Here is a 19650-nt window from a genome sequence, read left to right as displayed (position 1 = left end):
ACATTCTGCGAGTACATGAAGTCAAAGTGTACGAGTACATGAAGTCACACTGTGTGAGTACATGAAGTCAAAGTATGGGAGTATATGAAGTCACAGTGTGGGAGTACATGAAGTCGCAGTGTGAGAGAACATGAATTCAAAGTCTGCGAGTACACAAAGTCACAGTATGCGAGTACATGAAGTCACAGTGTTGGAGTACATGAAGTCACAATGAGAGAGTACAAGAAGTCACAGTCTGCGAGTACATGAAGTCACAGTCTGCGAGAACATGAAGTCACAGTCTGCGAGAACATGAAGTCACTGTGCGGGAGTACATGAAGTCACAGTTTGCGAGTACATGAAGTCACAGTCTGCGAGTACATGAAATCACAGTTTGCGAGTATATGAAGTCACAGTCGGGAGTACATGAAGTCACAGTCTGCGAGTACATGAAGTCACAGTCTGCGAGAACATGAAGTCACTGTGCGGGAGTACATGAAGTCACAGTTTGCGAGTACATGAAGTCACAGTCTGCGAGTACATGAAATCACAGTTTGCGAGTATATGAAGTCACAGTCGGGAGTACATGAAGTCACAGTCTGCGAGTACATGAAGTCAAAGTGTGGGCGTACATGAAGTGACAGTATGGGAGTACATGAAGTCACAGTGTGAGAGAACATGAAGTCAAAGTCTGTGAGTACACAAAGGTCACAGTATGCGAGTACATGAAGTCACAGTGTTGGAGTACATGAAGTCACAATGTGGGAGTACAAGAAGTCACAGTCTGCGAGTACATGAAGTCACAGTGAGGAAGTACATGACGTCATAGTGTGAGAGTACATGAAGTCACAGTCTGCGAGTACACACAGTCACAGTCTGCAAGTACATGAAGTCACAGTGCGGGAGTACATGAAGTCACAGTCTGCGAGTACACACAGTCACAGTCTGCAAGTACATGAAGTCACAGTGCGGGAGTACATGAAGTCACAGTGCGGAAGTACATGAAGTCACCGTCTGCAAGTAAATGAAGTCACAGTGCGGGAGTTCATGAAATCACAGTCTGCGAGTTCATGAAGTCACAGTGTGGAATTACATGAAGTCACAGTCTGCGAGTATATGAAGTCACAGTGTGGGAGTACATGAAGTCACAGTATGCGGGAGTACATGAATTCACAGTATGCGAGTTCATGAAGTCACAGTGTGGGAGTACATGAAGTCACAGTCTGCGAGTATATGAAGTCACAGTGTGGGAGTACATAAAGTCACAGTGTGAGAGAACATGAAGTAAAAGTCTGCGAGTACACAAAGTCACAGTATGCAATTACATGAAGTCACAGTGTGGGAGTACATGAAGTCACAATGTGGGAGTACAAGAAGTCACAGTCTGCGAGTACATGAAGTCACAGTGACGTAGTACATGAAGTCACAGTGTGAGAGTACATGAAGACACAGTCTGCAAGTACATGAAGTCACAGTGTGGGAGTACATGTAGTCACAGTCTGTGAGTACATGAAGTCACAGTCGGGAGTACATGAAGTGACAGTATGCGAGTTCATGAAGTCACAGTGTGGGAGTACATGAAGTCACAGTGTGGGAGTACATGAAGTCACAGTCTGCGAGTATATGAAGTCACAGTGTGGGAGTACATGAAGTCACAGTGTGAGAGAACATGAAGTCAAAGTCTGCGAGTACACAAAGTCACAGTATGCGAGTACATGAAGTCACAGTGTTGGAGTACATGAAGTCACAATGTGGGAGTACAAGAAGTCACAGTCTGCGAGTACATGAAGTCACAGTGACGTAGTACATGAAGTCACAGTGTGAGAGTACACGAAGTCACAGTCTGCAAGTACATTAAGTCACAGTGTGGGAGTACATGAAGTCACAGTGTGGGAGTACATGAAGTCACAGTCTGCGAGTACATGAAGTTACAGTCTGCAAGTACATGAAGGCACATTGCGGGAGTTCAAGAAGTCACAGTCTGCGAGTTCATGAAGTCACAGTGCGTGAGTACATGAAGTCACAGTCTGCAAGTATATGAAGTCACAGTGTGGGAGTACATGAAATCACAGTGTGAGAGAACATGAATTCAAAGTCTGCGAGTACACAAAGTCACAGTATGCGAGTACATGAAGTCACAGTGTTGGAGTACATGAAGTCACAATGAGAAAGTACAAGAATTCACAGTCTGCGAGTACATGAAGTCACAGTGAGGGAGTACATTAAGTCACAGTGCGGGAGTACATGAAGTCACAGTCTGCGAGTACATGAAGTCACAGTCTGCGAGAACATGAAGTCACAGTGCAGGAGCACATGAAGTCACAGTTTGCGAGTACATGAAGTCACAGTCTGCGAGTACATGAAATCACAGTTTGCGAGTACATGAAGTCACAGTCGGGAGTACATGAAGTCACAGTCTGCGAGTACATGAAGTCACAGTGTGGGCGTACATGAAGTGACAGTATGGGAGTACATGAAGTCACAGTGTGAGAGAACATGAAGTCAAAGTCTGCGAGTACACAAAGTCACAGTATGCGAGTACATGAAGTCACAGTGTTGGAGTACATGAAGTCACAATGTGGGAGTACAAGAAGTCACAGTCTGCGAGTACATGAAGTCACAGTGACGTAGTACATGAAGTCACAGTGTGAGAGTACATGAAGACACAGTCTGCAAGTACATGCAGTCACAGTGTGGGAGTACATGAAGTCACAGTGTGAGAGAACATGAAGTCAAAGTCTGTGAGTACACAAAGGTCACAGTATGCGAGTACATGAAGTCACAGTGTTGGAGTACATGAAGTCACAATGTGGGAGTACAAGAAGTCACAGTCTGCGAGTACATGAAGTCACAGTGAGGAAGTACATGACGTCATAGTGTGAGAGTACATGAAGTCACAGTCTGCGAGTACACAAAGTCACAGTCTGCAAGTACATGAAGTCACAGTGCGGGAGTTCATGAAATCACAGTCTGCGAGTTCATGAAGTCACAGTCTGCGAGAACATGAAGTCACAGTGCGGGAGCACATGAAGTCACAGTTTGCGAGTACATGAAGTCACAGTTTGCGAGTACATGAAGTCACAGTCTGCGAGTACATGAAATCACAGTTTGCGAGTACATGAAGTCACAGTCGGGAGTACATGAAGTCACAGTCTGCGAGTACATGAAGTCACAGTGTGTGAGTACATGAAGACACAGTCTGCAAGTACATGCAGTCACAGTGTGGGAGTACATGAAGTCACAGTGTGAGAGAAAATGAAGTCAAAGTCTGCGAGTACACAAAGTCACAGTATGCGAGTACATGAAGTCACAGTGTTGGAGTACATGAAGTCACAATGTGGGAGTACAAGAAGTCACAGTCTGCGAGTACATGAAGTCACAGTGAGGAAGTACATGAAGTCACAGTGTGAGAGTACATGAAGTCACAGTCTGCAAGTACATGAAGTCACAGTGTGCGAGTTCATGAAGTCACAGTCTGCGAGTACATAAAGTCACAGTGTGGGAGTACATAAAGTCACAGTGTGGGAGTACATGAAGTCACAGTGCGGGAGTACATGAAGTCACATTCTGTGAGTACATGAAGTCACAGTTTGGGTGTACATGAAGTCAAAGTGTACGAGTACATGAAGTCACACTGTGTGAGTACATGAAGTCAAAGTATAGGAGTATATGAAGTCACAGTGTGAGAGAACATGAATTCAAAGTCTGCGAGTACACAAAGTCACAGTATGCGAGTACATGAAGTCACAGTGTTGGAGTACATGAAGTCACAATGAGAGAGTACAAGAAGTCACAGTCTGCGAGTACATGAAGTCACAGTGAGGGAGTACATGAAGTCACAGTCTGCGAGTACATGAAGTCACAGTCTGCGAGAACATGAAGTCACCGTGCGGGAGTACATGAAGTCACAGTTTGCGAGTACATGAAGTCACAGTCTGCGAGTACATGAAATCACAGTTTGCGAGTATATGAAGTCACAGTCGGGAGTACATGAAGTCACAGTCTGCGAGTACATGAAGTCAAAGTGTGGGCGTACATGAAGTGACAGTATGGGAGTACATGAAGTCACAGTGTGAGAGAACATGAAGTCAAAGTCTGTGAGTACACAAAGGTCACAGTATGCGAGTACATGAAGTCACAGTGTTGGAGTACATGAAGTCACAATGTGGGAGTACAAGAAGTAACAGTCTGCGAGTACATGAAGTCACAGTGAGGAAGTACATGACGTCATAGTGTGAGAGTACATGAAGTCACAGTCTGCGAGTACACACAGTCACAGTCTGCAAGTACATGAAGTCACAGTGCGGGAGTACATGAAGTCACAGTGCGGAAGTACATGAAGTCACCGTCTGCAAGTACATGAAGTCACAGTGCGGGAGTTCATGAAATCACAGTCTGCGAGTTCATGAAGTCACAGTGTGGAATTACATGAAGTCACAGTCTGCGAGTATATGAAGTCACAGTGTGGGAGTACATGAAGTCACAGTATGCGGGAGTACATGAAGTCACAGTATGCGAGTTCATGAAGTCACAGTGTGGGAGTACATGAAGTCACAGTCTGCGAGTATATGAAGTCACAGTGTGGGAGTACATAAAGTCACAGTGTGAGAGAACATGAAGTAAAAGTCTGCGAGTACACAAAGTCACAGTATGCAATTACATGAAGTCACAGTGTGGGAGTACATGAAGTCACAGTGTGGGAGTACATGAAGTCACAATGTGGGAGTACAAGAAGTCACAGTCTGCGAGTACATGAAGTCACAGTGACGTAGTACATGAAGTCACAGTGTGAGAGTACATGAAGACACAGTCTGCAAGTACATGAAGTCACAGTGTGGGAGTACATGTAGTCACAGTCTGTGAGTACATGAAGTCACAGTCGGGAGTACATGAAGTGACAGTATGCGAGTTCATGAAGTCACAGTGTGGGAGTACATGAAGTCACAGTGTGGGAGTACATGAAGTCACAGTCTGCGAGTATATGAAGTCACAGTGTGGGAGTACATGAAGTCACAGTGTTGGAGTACATGAAGTCACAATGTGGGAGTACAAGAAGTCACAGTCTGCGAGTACATGAAGTCACAGTGACGTAGTACATGAAGTCACAGTGTGAGAGTACATGAAGACACAGTCTGCAAGTACATGCAGTCACAGTGTGGGAGTACATGAAGTCACAGTGTGAGAGTACACGAAGTCACAGTCTGCAAGTACATTAAGTCACAGTGTGGGAGTACATGAAGTCACAGTGCGGGAGTACATGAAGTCACAGTCTGCGAGTACATGAAGTTACAGTCTGCAAGTACATGAAGGCACATTGCGGGAGTTCAAGAAGTCACAGTCTGCGAGTTCATGAAGTCACAGTGCGTGAGTACATGAAGTCACAGTCTGCAAGTATATGAAGTCACAGTGTGGGAGTACATGAAATCACAGTGTGAGAGAACATGAATTCAAAGTCTGCGAGTACACAAAGTCACAGTATGCGAGTACATGAAGTCACAGTGTTGGAGTACATGAAGTCACAATGAGAAAGTACAAGAATTCACAGTCTGCGAGTACATGAAGTCACAGTGAGGGAGTACATGAAGTCACAGTGTGGGAGTACATGAAGTCACAGTCTGCGAGTACATGAAGTCACAGTCTGCGAGAACATGAAGTCACAGTGCGGGAGCACATGAAGTCACAGTTTGCGAGTACATGAAGTCACAGTCTGCGAGTACATGAAATCACAGTTTGCGAGTACATAAAGTCACAGTCGGGAGTACATGAAGTCACAGTCTGCGAGTACATGAAGTCACAGTGTGGGCGTACATGAAGTGACAGTATGGGAGTACATGAAGTCACAGTGTGAGAGAACATGAAGTCAAAGTCTGTGAGTACACAAAGGTCACAGTATGCGAGTACATGAAGTCACAGTGTTGGAGTACATGAAGTCACAATGTGGGAGTACAAGAAGTCACAGTCTGCGAGTACATGAAGTCACAGTGAGGAAGTACATGACGTCATAGTGTGAGAGTACATGAAGTCACAGTCTGCGAGTACACAAAGTCACAGTCTGCAAGTACATGAAGTCACAGTGCGGGAGTACATGAAGTCACAGTGCGGAAGTACATGAAGTCACCGTCTGCAAGTACATGAAGTCACAGTGCGGGAGTTCATGAAATCACAGTCTGCGAGTTCATGAAGTCACAGTCTGCGAGAACATGAAGTCACAGTGCGGGAGCACATGAAGTCACAGTTTGCGAGTACATGAAGTCACAGTCTGCGAGTACATGAAATCACAGTTTGCGAGTACATGAAGTCACAGTGTGGGCGTACATGAAGTGACAGTATGGGAGTACATGAAGTCACAGTGTGAGAGAAAATGAAGTCAAAGTCTGCGAGTACACAAAGTCACAGTATGCGAGTACATGAAGTCACAGTGTTGGAGTACATGAAGTCACAATGTGGGAGTACAAGAAGTCACAGTCTGCGAGTACATGAAGTCACAGTGAGGAAGTACATGAAGTCACAGTGTGAGAGTACATGAAGACACAGTCTGCGAGTACACAAAGTCACAGTCTGCAAGTACATGAAGTCACAGTGTGGGAGTACATGAAGTCACAGTGCCGGAGTACATGAAGTCACAGTCTGCGAGTTCATGAAGTCACAGTCTGCGAGTACATGAAGTTACAGTGCGGGAGTACATAAAGTCACAGTGTGGGAGTACATGAAGTCACAGTGCGGGAGTACATGAAGTCACATTCTGCGAGTACATGAAGTCAAAGTGTACGAGTACATGAAGTCACACTGTGTGAGTACATGAAGTCAAAGTATGGGAGTATATGAAGTCACAGTGTGGGAGTACATGAAGTCGCAGTGTGAGAGAACATGAATTCAAAGTCTGCGAGTACACAAAGTCACAGTATGCGAGTACATGAAGTCACAGTGTTGGAGTACATGAAGTCACAATGAGAGAGTACAAGAAGTCACAGTCTGCGAGTACATGAAGTCACAGTGAGGGAGTACATGAAGTCACAGTCTGCGAGTACATGAAGTCACAGTTTGCGAGAACATGAAGTCACCGTGCGGGAGTACATGAAGTCACAGTGTGGGAGTACATGAAGTCAAAGTCTGTGAGTACATGAAGTCACAGTGTGGGCGTACATGAAGTGACAGTATGGGAGTACATGAAGTCACAGTGTGAGAGAACATGAAGTCAAAGTCTGTGAGTACACAAAGGTCACAGTATGCGTGTACATGAAGTCACAGTGTTGGAGTACATGAAGTCACAATGTGGGAGTACAAGAAGTCACAGTCTGCGAGTACATGAAGTCACAGTGAGGAAGTACATGACGTCATAGTGTGAGAGTACATGAAGTCACAGTCTGCGAGTACATGAAGTCACAGTTTGGGAGTACATGAAGTCACAGTTCTGCCCTGAGGAAGAGTTGAGAACTCGAAACGCGTTGGCGGCATCCAGTGATCCTTTACCTGTACCTAGAACCAGAGGGGAGCCCTGCCAGGTCCAGCGGTCAGCAGTTTGTGTGAAGGGAGGAGGGAGGAATTCCAGAACCTTCCGATTTTACTTTCTTCACTGCTCCATGCTTGGAGCTTGACACGAAAACCAATTTGAAGAGGAATGAAAGTTTAGAAGAAAGAACAGTGCAAGTGGAGCAATTGACTGTATTTGGGACTATTGAGAACATTATATGACATCTAGAAAGTGGGAGCGCCCAAAGGTGTATTCAATACTTGTTGTTGTACATGAAGTCACAGTCTGCGAGTACACAAAGTCACAGTCTGCAAGTACATGAAGTCACAGTGCGGGAGTACATGAAGTCACAGTGCGGAAGTACATGAAGTCACCGTCTGCAAGTACATGAAGTCACAGTGCGGGAGTTCATGAAATCACAGTCTGCGAGTTCATGAAGTCACAGTGTGGGATTACATGAAGTCACAGTCTGCGAGTATATGAAGTCACAGTGTGGGAGTACATGAAGTCACAGTATGCGGGAGTACATGAACTCACAGTATGCGAGTTCATGAAGTCACAGTGTGGGAGTACATGAAGTCACAGTCTGCGAGTATATGAAGTCACAGTGTGGGAGTACATGAAGTCACAGTGTGAGAGAACATGAAGTCACAGTGTGGGAGTACATAAAGTCACAGTGTGAGAGAACATGAAGTAAAAGTCTGCGAGTACACAAAGTCACAGTATGCAATTACATTAAGTCACAGTGTGGGAGTACATGAAGTCACAATGTGGGAGTACAAGAAGTCACAGTCTGCGAGTACATGAAGTCACAGTGACGTAGTACATGAAGTCACAGTGTGAGAGTACATGAAGACACAGTCTGCAAGTACATGAAGTCACAGTGTGGGAGTACATGTAGTCACAGTCTGTGAGTACATGAAGTCACAGTCGGGAGTACATGAAGTGACAGTATGCGAGTTCATGAAGTCACAGTGTGGGAGTACATGAAGTCACAGTGTGGGAGTACATGAAGTGACAGTATGCGAGTTCATGAAGTCACAGTGTGGGAGTACATGAAGTCACAGTGTGGGAGTACATGAAGTCACAGTGTGGGAGTACATGAAGTCACAGTGTGGGAGTACATGAAGTCACAGTATGCGAATTTATGAAGTCACAGTATGGGAGTACATGAAGTCACAGTGTGAGAGAACATGAAGTCAAAGTCTGCGAGTACACAAAGTCACAGTATGCGAGTACATGAAGTCACAGTGTTGGAGTACATGAAGTCACAATGTGGGAGTACAAGAAGTCACAGTCTGCGAGTACATGAAGTCACAGTGACGTAGTACATGAAGTCACAGTGTGAGAGTACACGAAGTCACAGTCTGCAAGTACATTAAGTCACAGTGTGGGAGTACATGAAGTCACAGTGCGGGAGTACATGAAGACACAGTCTGCGAGTACATGAAGTCACAGTCGGGAGTACATGAAGTCACAGTGTGGGAGTACATGAAGGCACAGTGCGGGAGTTCAAGAAGTCACAGTCTGCGAGTTCATGAAGTCACAGTGCGTGAGTACATGAAGTCACAGTCTGCAAGTATATGAAGTCACAGTGTGGGAGTACATGAAGTCACAGTATGCGAGTTTATGAAGTCACAGTATGGGAGTACATGAAGTCACAGTGTGGGAGTACATGAAGTCACAGTGCGGGAGTACATGAAGTCACATTCTGCGAGTACATGAAGTCAAAGTGTACGAGTACATGAAGTCACACTGTGTGAGTACATGAAGTCAAAGTATGGGAGTATATGAAGTCACAGTGTGGGAGTACATGAAGTCGCAGTGTGAGAGAACATGAATTCAAAGTCTGCGAGTACACAAAGTCACAGTATGCGAGTACATGAAGTCACAGTGTTGGAGTACATGAAGTCACAATGAGAGAGTACAAGAAGTCACAGTCTGCGAGTACATGAAGTCACAGTGAGGGAGTACATGAAGTCACAGTCTGCGAGTACATGAAGTCACCGTGCGGGAGTACATGAAGTCACAGTGTGGGAGTACATGAAGTCAAAGTCTGTGAGTACATGAAGTCACAGTGTGGGCGTACATGAAGTGACAGTATGGGAGTACATGAAGTCACAGTGTGAGAGAACATGAAGTCAAAGTCTGTGAGTACACAAAGGTCACAGTATGCGTGTACATGAAGTCACAGTGTTGGAGTACATGAAGTCACAATGTGGGAGTACAAGAAGTCACAGTCTGCGAGTACATGAAGTCACAGTGAGGAAGTACATGACGTCATAGTGTGAGAGTACATGAAGTCACAGTCTGCGAGTACATGAAGTCACAGTTTGGGAGTACATGAAGTCACAGTTCTGCCCTGAGGAAGAGTTGAGAACTCGAAACGCGTTGGCGGCATCCAGTGATCCTTTACCTGTACCTAGAACCAGAGGGGAGCCCTGCCAGGTCCAGCGGTCAGCAGTTTGTGTGAAGGGAGGAGGGAGGAATTCCAGAACCTTCCGATTTTACTTTCTTCACTGCTCCATGCTTGGAGCTTGACACGAAAACCAATTTGAAGAGGAATGAAAGTTTAGAAGAAAGAACAGTGCAAGTGGAGCAATTGACTGTATTTGGGACTATTGAGAACATTATATGACATCTAGAAAGTGGGAGCGCCCAAAGGTGTATTCAATACTTGTTGTTGTACATGAAGTCACAGTCTGCGAGTACACAAAGTCACAGTCTGCAAGTACATGAAGTCACAGTGCGGGAGTACATGAAGTCACAGTGCGGAAGTACATGAAGTCACCGTCTGCAAGTACATGAAGTCACAGTGCGGGAGTTCATGAAATCACAGTCTGCGAGTTCATGAAGTCACAGTGTGGGATTACATGAAGTCACAGTCTGCGAGTATATGAAGTCACAGTGTGGGAGTACATGAAGTCACAGTATGCGGGAGTACATGAACTCACAGTATGCGAGTTCATGAAGTCACAGTGTGGGAGTACATGAAGTCACAGTCTGCGAGTATATGAAGTCACAGTGTGGGAGTACATGAAGTCACAGTGTGAGAGAACATGAAGTCACAGTGTGGGAGTACATAAAGTCACAGTGTGAGAGAACATGAAGTAAAAGTCTGCGAGTACACAAAGTCACAGTATGCAATTACATTAAGTCACAGTGTGGGAGTACATGAAGTCACAATGTGGGAGTACAAGAAGTCACAGTCTGCGAGTACATGAAGTCACAGTGACGTAGTACATGAAGTCACAGTGTGAGAGTACATGAAGACACAGTCTGCAAGTACATGAAGTCACAGTGTGGGAGTACATGTAGTCACAGTCTGTGAGTACATGAAGTCACAGTCGGGAGTACATGAAGTGACAGTATGCGAGTTCATGAAGTCACAGTGTGGGAGTACATGAAGTCACAGTGTGGGAGTACATGAAGTGACAGTATGCGAGTTCATGAAGTCACAGTGTGGGAGTACATGAAGTCACAGTGTGGGAGTACATGAAGTCACAGTGTGGGAGTACATGAAGTCACAGTGTGGGAGTACATGAAGTCACAGTATGCGAATTTATGAAGTCACAGTATGGGAGTACATGAAGTCACAGTGTGAGAGAACATGAAGTCAAAGTCTGCGAGTACACAAAGTCACAGTATGCGAGTACATGAAGTCACAGTGTTGGAGTACATGAAGTCACAATGTGGGAGTACAAGAAGTCACAGTCTGCGAGTACATGAAGTCACAGTGACGTAGTACATGAAGTCACAGTGTGAGAGTACACGAAGTCACAGTCTGCAAGTACATTAAGTCACAGTGTGGGAGTACATGAAGTCACAGTGCGGGAGTACATGAAGACACAGTCTGCGAGTACATGAAGTCACAGTCGGGAGTACATGAAGTCACAGTGTGGGAGTACATGAAGGCACAGTGCGGGAGTTCAAGAAGTCACAGTCTGCGAGTTCATGAAGTCACAGTGCGTGAGTACATGAAGTCACAGTCTGCAAGTATATGAAGTCACAGTGTGGGAGTACATGAAGTCACAGTATGCGAGTTTATGAAGTCACAGTATGGGAGTACATGAAGTCACAGTGTGAGAGAACATGAAGACAAAGTCTGCGAGTACACAAAGTCACAGTATGCGAGTACATGAAGTCACAGTGTTGGAGTACATGAAGTCACAATGTGGGAGTACAAGAAGTCACAGTCTGCGAGTACATGAAGTCACAGTGAGGAAGTACATGAAGTCACAGTGTGAGAGTACATGAAGACACAGTCTGCGAGTACACAAAGTCACAGTCTGCAAGTACATGAAGTCACAGTGTGGGAGTACATGAAGTCACAGTGCCGGAGTACATGAAGTCACAGTCTGCGAGTACATGAAGTCACAGTCTGCGAGTTCATGAAGTCACAGTGCGTGAGTACATGAAGTCACAGTCTGCAAGTATATGAAGTCACAGTGTGGGAGTACATGAAATCACAGTGTGAGAGAACATGAATTCAAAGTCTGCGAGTACACAAAGTCACAGTATGCGAGTACATGAAGTCACAGTGTTGGAGTACATGAAGTCACAATGAGAAAGTACAAGAATTCACAGTCTGCGAGTACATGAAGTCACAGTGAGGGAGTACATGAAGTCACAGTCTGCGAGTACATGAAGTCACAGTGAGGGAGTACATTAAGTCACAGTGTGGGAGTACATGAAGTCACAGTGCCGGAGTACATGAAGTCACAGTCTGCGAGTACATGAAGTCACAGTCTGCAAGTACATGAAGTCACAGTGTGCGAGTTCATGAAGTCACAGTCTGCGAGTACATGAAGTTACAGTGTGGGAGTACATAAAGTCACAGTGTGGGAGTACATGAAGTCACAGTGCCGGAGTACATGAAGTCACAGTCTGCGAGTACATGAAGTCACAGTCTGCAAGTACATGAAGTCACAGTGTGCGAGTTCATGAAGTCACAGTCTGCGAGTACATAAAGTCACACTGTGTGAGTACATGAAGTCACAGTGTGGGAGTACATGAAGTCGCAGTGTGAGAGAACATGAATTCAAAGTCTGCGAGTACACAAAGTCACAGTATGCGAGTACATGAAGTCACAGTGTTGGAGTACATGAAGTCACAATGAGAGAGTACAAGAAGTCACAGTCTGCGAGTACATGAAGTCACAGTGAGGGAGTACATGAAGTCACAGTCTGCGAGTACATGAAGTCACAGTCTGCGAGAACATGAAGTCACCGTGCGGGAGTACATGAAGTCACAGTTTGCGAGTACATGAAGTCACAGTCTGCGAGTACATGAAATCACAGTTTGCGAGTATATGAAGTCACAGTCTGCGAGTACATGAAGTGACAGTATGGGAGTACATGAAGTCACAGTGTGAGAGAACATGAAGTCAAAGTCTGTGAGTACACAAAGGTCACAGTATGCGAGTACATGAAGTCACAGTGTTGGAGTACATGAAGTCACAATGTGGGAGTACAAGAAGTCACAGTCTGCGAGTACATGAAGTCACAGTGAGGAAGTACATGACGTCATAGTGTGAGAGTACATGAAGTCACAGTCTGCGAGTACACACAGTCACAGTCTGCAAGTACATGAAGTCACAGTGCGGGAGTACATGAAGTCACAGTGCGGAAGTACATGAAGTCACCGTCTGCAAGTACATGAAGTCACAGTGTGGGAGTACATGAAGTCACAGTATGCGGGAGTACATGAAGTCACAGTATGCGAGTTCATGAAGTCACAGTGTGGGAGTACATGAAGTCACAGTCTGCGAGTATATGAAGTCACAGTGTGGGAGTACATAAAGTCACAGTGTGAGAGAACATGAAGTAAAAGTCTGCGAGTACACAAAGTCACAGTATGCAATTACATGAAGTCACAGTGTGGGAGTACATGAAGTCACAATGTGGGAGTACAAGAAGTCACAGTCTGCGAGTACATGAAGTCACAGTGACGTAGTACATGAAGTCACAGTGTGAGAGTACATGAAGACACAGTCTGCAAGTACATGAAGTCACAGTGTGGGAGTACATGTAGTCACAGTCTGTGAGTACATGAAGTCACAGTCGGGAGTACATGAAGTGACAGTATGCGAGTTCATGAAGTCACAGTGTGGGAGTACATGAAGTCACAGTGTGGGAGTACATGAAGTCACAGTCTGCGAGTATATGAAGTCACAGTGTGGGAGTACATGAAGTCACAGTGTGAGAGAACATGAAGTCAAAGTCTGCGAGTACACAAAGTCACAGTATGCGAGTACATGAAGTCACAGTGTTGGAGTACATGAAGTCACAATGTGGGAGTACAAGAAGTCACAGTCTGCGAGTACATGAAGTCACAGTGACGTAGTACATGAAGTCACAGTGTGAGAGTACACGAAGTCACAGTCTGCAAGTACATTAAGTCACAGTGTGGGAGTACATGAAGTCACAGTGCGGGAGTACATGAAGTCACAGTCTGCGAGTACATGAAGTTACAGTCTGCAAGTACATGAAGGCACATTGCGGGAGTTCAAGAAGTCACAGTCTGCAAGTATATGAAGTCACAGTGTGGGAGTACATGAAATCACAGTGTGAGAGAACATGAATTCAAAGTCTGCGAGTTCACAAAGTCACAGTATGCGAGTACATGAAGTCACAGTGTTGGAGTACATGAAGTCACAATGAGAAAGTACAAGAATTCACAGTCTGCGAGTACATGAAGTCACAGTGAGGGAGTACATTAAGTCACAGTGCGGGAGTACATGAAGTCACAGTCTGCGAGTACATGAAGTCACAGTCTGCGAGAACATGAAGTCACAGTGCGGGAGCACATGAAGTCACAGTTTGCGAGTACATGAAGTCACAGTCTGCGAGTACATGAAATCACAGTTTGCGAGTACATGAAGTCACAGTCGGGAGTACATGAAGTCACAGTCTGCGAGTACATGAAGTCACAGTGTGGGCGTACATGAAGTGACAGTATGGGAGTACATGAAGTCACAGTGTGAGAGAACATGAAGTCAAAGTCTGCGAGTACACAAAGTCACAGTATGCGAGTACATGAAGTCACAGTGTTGGAGTACATGAAGTCACAATGTGGGAGTACAAGAAGTCACAGTCTGCGAGTACATGAAGTCACAGTGACGTAGTACATGAAGTCACAGTGTGAGAGTACATGAAGACACAGTGTGAGAGTACATGAAGACACAGTCTGCAAGTACATGCAGTCACAGTGTGGGAGTACATGAAATCACAGTGTGAGAGAACATGAAGTCAAAGTCTGTGAGTACACAAAGGTCACAGTATGCGAGTACATGAAGTCACAGTGTTGGAGTACATGAAGTCACAATGTGGGAGTACAAGAAGTCACAGTCTGCGAGTACATGAAGTCACAGTGAGGAAGTCCATGACGTCATAGTGTGAGAGTACATGAAGTCACAGTCTGCGAGTACACAAAGTCACAGTCTGCAAGTACATGAAGTCACAGTGCGGGAGTACATGAAGTCACAGTGCGGAAGTACATGAAGTCACCGTCTGCAAGTACATGAAGTCACAGTGCGGGAGTTCATGAAATCACAGTCTGCGAGTTCATGAAGTCACAGTGTGGGATTACATGAAGTCACAGTCTGCAAGTATATGAAGTCACATTGTGGGAGTACATGAAGTCACAGTATGCGGGAGTACATGAAGTCACAGTATGCGAGTTCATGTAGTCACAGTGTGGGAGTACATGAAGTCACAGTCTGCGAGTATATGAAGTCACAGTGTGGGAGTACATAAAGTCACAGTGTGAGAGAACATGAAGTAAAAGTCTGCGAGTACACAAAGTCACAGTATGCAATTACATGAAGTCACAGTGTGATAGTACATGAAGTCACAATGTGGGGGTACAAGAAGTCACAGTCTGCGAGTACATGAAGTCACAGTGACGTAGTACATGAAGTCACAGTGTGAGAGTACATGAAGACACAGTCTGCAAGTACATGAAGTCACAGTGTGGGAGTACATGAAGTCACAGTCGGGAGTACATGAAGTCACAGTCTGCGAGTACATGAAGTCACAGTGTGGGCGTACATGAAGTGACAGTATGGGAGTACATGAAGTCACAGTGTGAGAGAACATGAAGTCAAAGTCTGCGAGTACACAAAGTCATCGTATGCGAGTACATGAAGTCACAGTGCGGGAGTACATGAAGTCACATTCTGTGAGTACATGAAGTCACAGTTTGGGTGTACATGAAGTCAAAGTGTACGAGTACATGAAGTCACACTGTGTGAGTACATGAAGTCAAAGTATGGGAGTATATGAAGTCACAGTGTGGGAGTACATGAAGTCGCAGTGTGAGAGAACATGAATTCAAAGTCTGCGAGTACACAAAGTCACAGTATGCGAGTACATGAAGTCACAGTGTTGGAGTACATGAAGTCACAATGAGAGAGTACAAGAAGTCACAGTCTGCGAGTACATGAAGTCACAGTGAGGGAGTACATGAAGTCACAATCTGCGAGTACATGAAGTCACAGTCTGCGAGAACATGAAGTCACCGTGCGGGAGTACATGAAGTCACAGTTTGCGAGTACATGAAGTCACAGTCTGCGAGTACATGAAATCACAGTTTGTGAGTATATGAAGTCACAGTCGGGAGTACATGAAGTCACAGTCTGCGAGTACATGAAGTCAAAGTGTGGGCGTACATGAAGTGACAGTATGGGAGTACATGAAGTCACAGTGTGAGAGAACATGAAGTCAAAGTCTGTGAGTACACAAAGGTCACAGTATGCGAGTACATGAAGTCACAGTGTTGGAGTACATGAAGTCACAATGTGGGAGTACAAGAAGTCACAGTCTGCGAGTACATGAAGTCACAGTGAGGAAGTACATGACGTCATAGTGTGAGAGTACATGAAGTCACAGTCTGCGAGTACACAAAGTCACAGTCTGCAAGTACATGAAGTCACAGTGCGGGAGTACATGAAGTCACAGTGCGGAAGTACATGAAGTCACCGTCTGCAAGTACATGAAGTCACAGTGCGGGAGTTCATGAAATCACAGTCTGCGAGTTCATGAAGTCACAGTGTGGGATTACATGAAGTCACAGTCTGCGAGTATATGAAGTCACATTGTGGGAGAACATGAAGTCACAGTATGCGGGAGTACATGAAGTCACAGTATGCGAGTTCATGAAGTCACAGTGTGGGAGTACATGAAGTCACAGTCTGCGAGTATATGAAGTCACATTGTGGGAGTACATGAAGTCACAGTATGCGGGAGTACATGAAGTCACAGTATGCGAGTTCATGAAGTCACAGTGTGGGAGTACATGAAGTCACAGTATGCAATTACATGAAGTCACAGTGTGATAGTACATGAAGTCACAATGTGGGGGTACAAGAAGTCACAGTCTGCGAGTACATGAAGTCACAGTGACGTAGTACATGAAGTCACAGTGTGAGAGTACATGAAGACACAGTCTGCAAGTACATGAAGTCACAGTGTGGGAGTACATGAAGTCACAGTGCGGGAGTACATGTAGTCACAGTCTGTGAGTACATGAAGTCACAGTCGGGAGTACATGAAGTCACAGTGTGGGAGTACATGAAGTCACAGTATGCGAGTTTATGAAGTCACAGTATGGGAGTACATGAAGTCACAGTGTGAGAGAACATGAAGTCAAAGTCTGCGAGTACACAAAGTCACAGTATGCGAGTACATGAAGTCACAGTGTTGGAGTACATGAAGTCACAATGTGGGAGTACAAGAAGTCACAGTCTGCGAGTACATGAAGTCACAGTGACGTAGTACATGAAGTCACAGTGTGAGAGTACACGAAGTCACAGTCTGCAAGTACATTAAGTCACAGTGTGGGAGTACATGAAGTCACAGTGCGGGAGTACATGAAGTCACAGTCTGCGAGTACAGGAAGTCACAGTGCGTGAGTACATGAAGTCACAGTCTGCAAGTATATGAAGTCACAGTGTGGGAGTACATGAAATCACAGTGTGAGAGAACATGAATTCAAAGTCTGCGAGTACACAAAGTCACAGTATGCGAGTACATGAAGTCACAGTGTTGGAGTACATGAAGTCACAATGAGAAAGTACAAGAATTCACAGTCTGCGAGTACATGAAGTCACAGTGAGGGAGTACATTAAGTCACAGTGCGGGAGTACATGAAGTCACAGTCTGCGAGTACATGAAGTCACAGTCTGCGAGAACATGAAGTCACAGTGCGGGAGCACATGAAGTCACAGTTTGCGAGTACATGAAGTCACAGTCTGCGAGTACATGAAATCACAGTTTGCGAGTACATGAAGTCACAGTGTGGGCGTACATGCAGTGACAGTATGGGAGTACATGAAGTCACAGTGTGAGAGAACATGAAGTCAAAGTCTGCGAGTACACAAAGTCACAGTATGCGAGTACATGAAGTCACAGTGTGTGCGTATATGAAGTGACAGTATGGGAGTACACAAAGTCACAGTATGCAAGTACATGAAGTCACAGTGTTGGAGTACATGAAGTCACAATGTGGGAGTACAAGAAGTCACAGTCTGCGAGTACATGAAGTCACAGTGAGGAAGTACATGAAGTCACAGTGTGAGAGTACATGAAGACACATAAACATCTTAGTGATATTTGGTGGACCCCTTTCTTTGAAAGTAAAGAATTCATAACCAAGAACCAGAAATAACGACACTGAGACTTGAATTTTGGCAGAAAATTGCTAGCTATTTATTTGTCCCTAACCATTAGGAAACCTGTAAATAAAGAGATTAATTTAATATGCCGCTCCAGCTGGCATATGGTGGCGGCCCAAAAGAACGGCTCAATTAATCTAAATTAACCTTAAATAACTTAACCCTATAAATTTACTAAAAACTTACCATAAACCGGTAATAGGTGACAACTCAACCCCCACAGTGACTACCCACCGCTCCTGGGTGCCCTGCCGCTGCCTTCCCGGACGGGTGGTCAAGCGGCCATAAGTCGATGGAGGTGAGTGCACCTAAACCACAACAAACTGTAAAACACTACAGTTTTCCCTACAATACCAAACTGCCGTTCTTTTCCGCCAACAGCGAAAGACTCATCCCCAAAGTCTTTCGCACCGCCACCATAAACCTACCCTAACTCCTGCAAAGCGAAACCTAGATCCTCCAGAAACAACATCATCCCCTCATTGGATAGATGTACTCCATCGCGCCGGAAAAGGTGGCTGTCTCTGAACCGTATCCTCGGGTGGCGAACCACCCTCCCACCGTGGGACAGCACCCACTTTGCCACCGCTCCGTTCACCTTTTTCCGGGCCTCATCAATCTGGCGACCATCCGCCATACCCCTCCAACACAATCTTGGCACCATCATGGAAAAAACCAACACACAATTGGTCCATGCCGCGGTCACCCTTGCCAGATCCTGTATCATGGCCCACCGCAGATCCAAGGATGTCCTCTTCCCCAAGTCGTTGCCACCTAGATGGACAACCAACACCTTAGGGACTCCATGCTTGCTGGCCTGACTCACTAACCTTCTCCTCAGCTCACCCCACATCATTCCTCGCCAGCCAAGCCATCTGACACCCTGTACTCCAAGCAATGCCTGAGACCCTTCCGAGGCCACAAACCTGGCCGCCCAATAAATGTAAGAGTGGCCAACCACCCAAATGGTCAAATTGTCGTCAAACCATCCTGAAGGGAAAAAGAGGGGCAGAATTGATTACTAAGAGGCTTATTAATTGTTTATACTGAAGGATCTGCCAAAAAAGAAAACTTTAGATCTCGCTATTGTAGCAGTCACGGCCTAGCCGACTGCACCATGTTTCGTAGCCAATTTAAAAGCGCAATTAAAGACACAAAGGGGAAAGATCAAATAAAACAAACAAAATAAAAAAACAGGGGGGGGGGGGGTATAAAATGGGAAACACATGTAATAACTCAGCTGGAGGTGAAACGTAAAGACCTGCTGAGGGACTCTGATTAGACCAAATTAGCCGAATTGTAGATTAGAATTCAGTCCGTCAAGTCAGGCAAAAAATCGCAAATAACTCCAGACCCCCGCTGCCGACTCATGCCAGCAACGGCGAGTAGCTAATCCCTGAGTAGGATAAAAAAGGGGGAACACCAACAGACGCACAACACCATAAAATCACAGAACTGTAACAACATAATACATTGCAAATTTAAACAAAGCACCAAGCGCAAACCGACCTCTCAAGTGACGGGG

General features: G+C 45.3%; 1 protein-coding gene across 1 annotated transcript in view; it reads right to left on the bottom strand.

Annotated features, from left to right (window-relative positions):
* Nucleotides 1-10120: 10120 nt before the first annotated feature.
* The window catches only part of LOC135053269 (aspartate and glycine-rich protein-like), a 50518-nt gene continuing 40988 nt past the window's right edge, over nucleotides 10121-19650 (bottom strand). Inside the window, exon 6 of the mRNA XM_063957467.1 lies at nucleotides 10121-10152. Coding sequence (XP_063813537.1) covers nucleotides 10121-10152 — 32 coding nt within the window. The remainder of the gene's footprint in view (nucleotides 10153-19650) is intronic.

This window comes from Pseudophryne corroboree, chromosome 1 (genome assembly GCF_028390025.1).
Source record: "Pseudophryne corroboree isolate aPseCor3 chromosome 1, aPseCor3.hap2, whole genome shotgun sequence".
Taxonomy (NCBI): Eukaryota; Metazoa; Chordata; class Amphibia; order Anura; family Myobatrachidae; genus Pseudophryne; species Pseudophryne corroboree.
The sequence above is the reverse complement of the archived record's forward strand: the minus strand, read 5'-3'. Positions and strand labels throughout refer to the sequence as shown.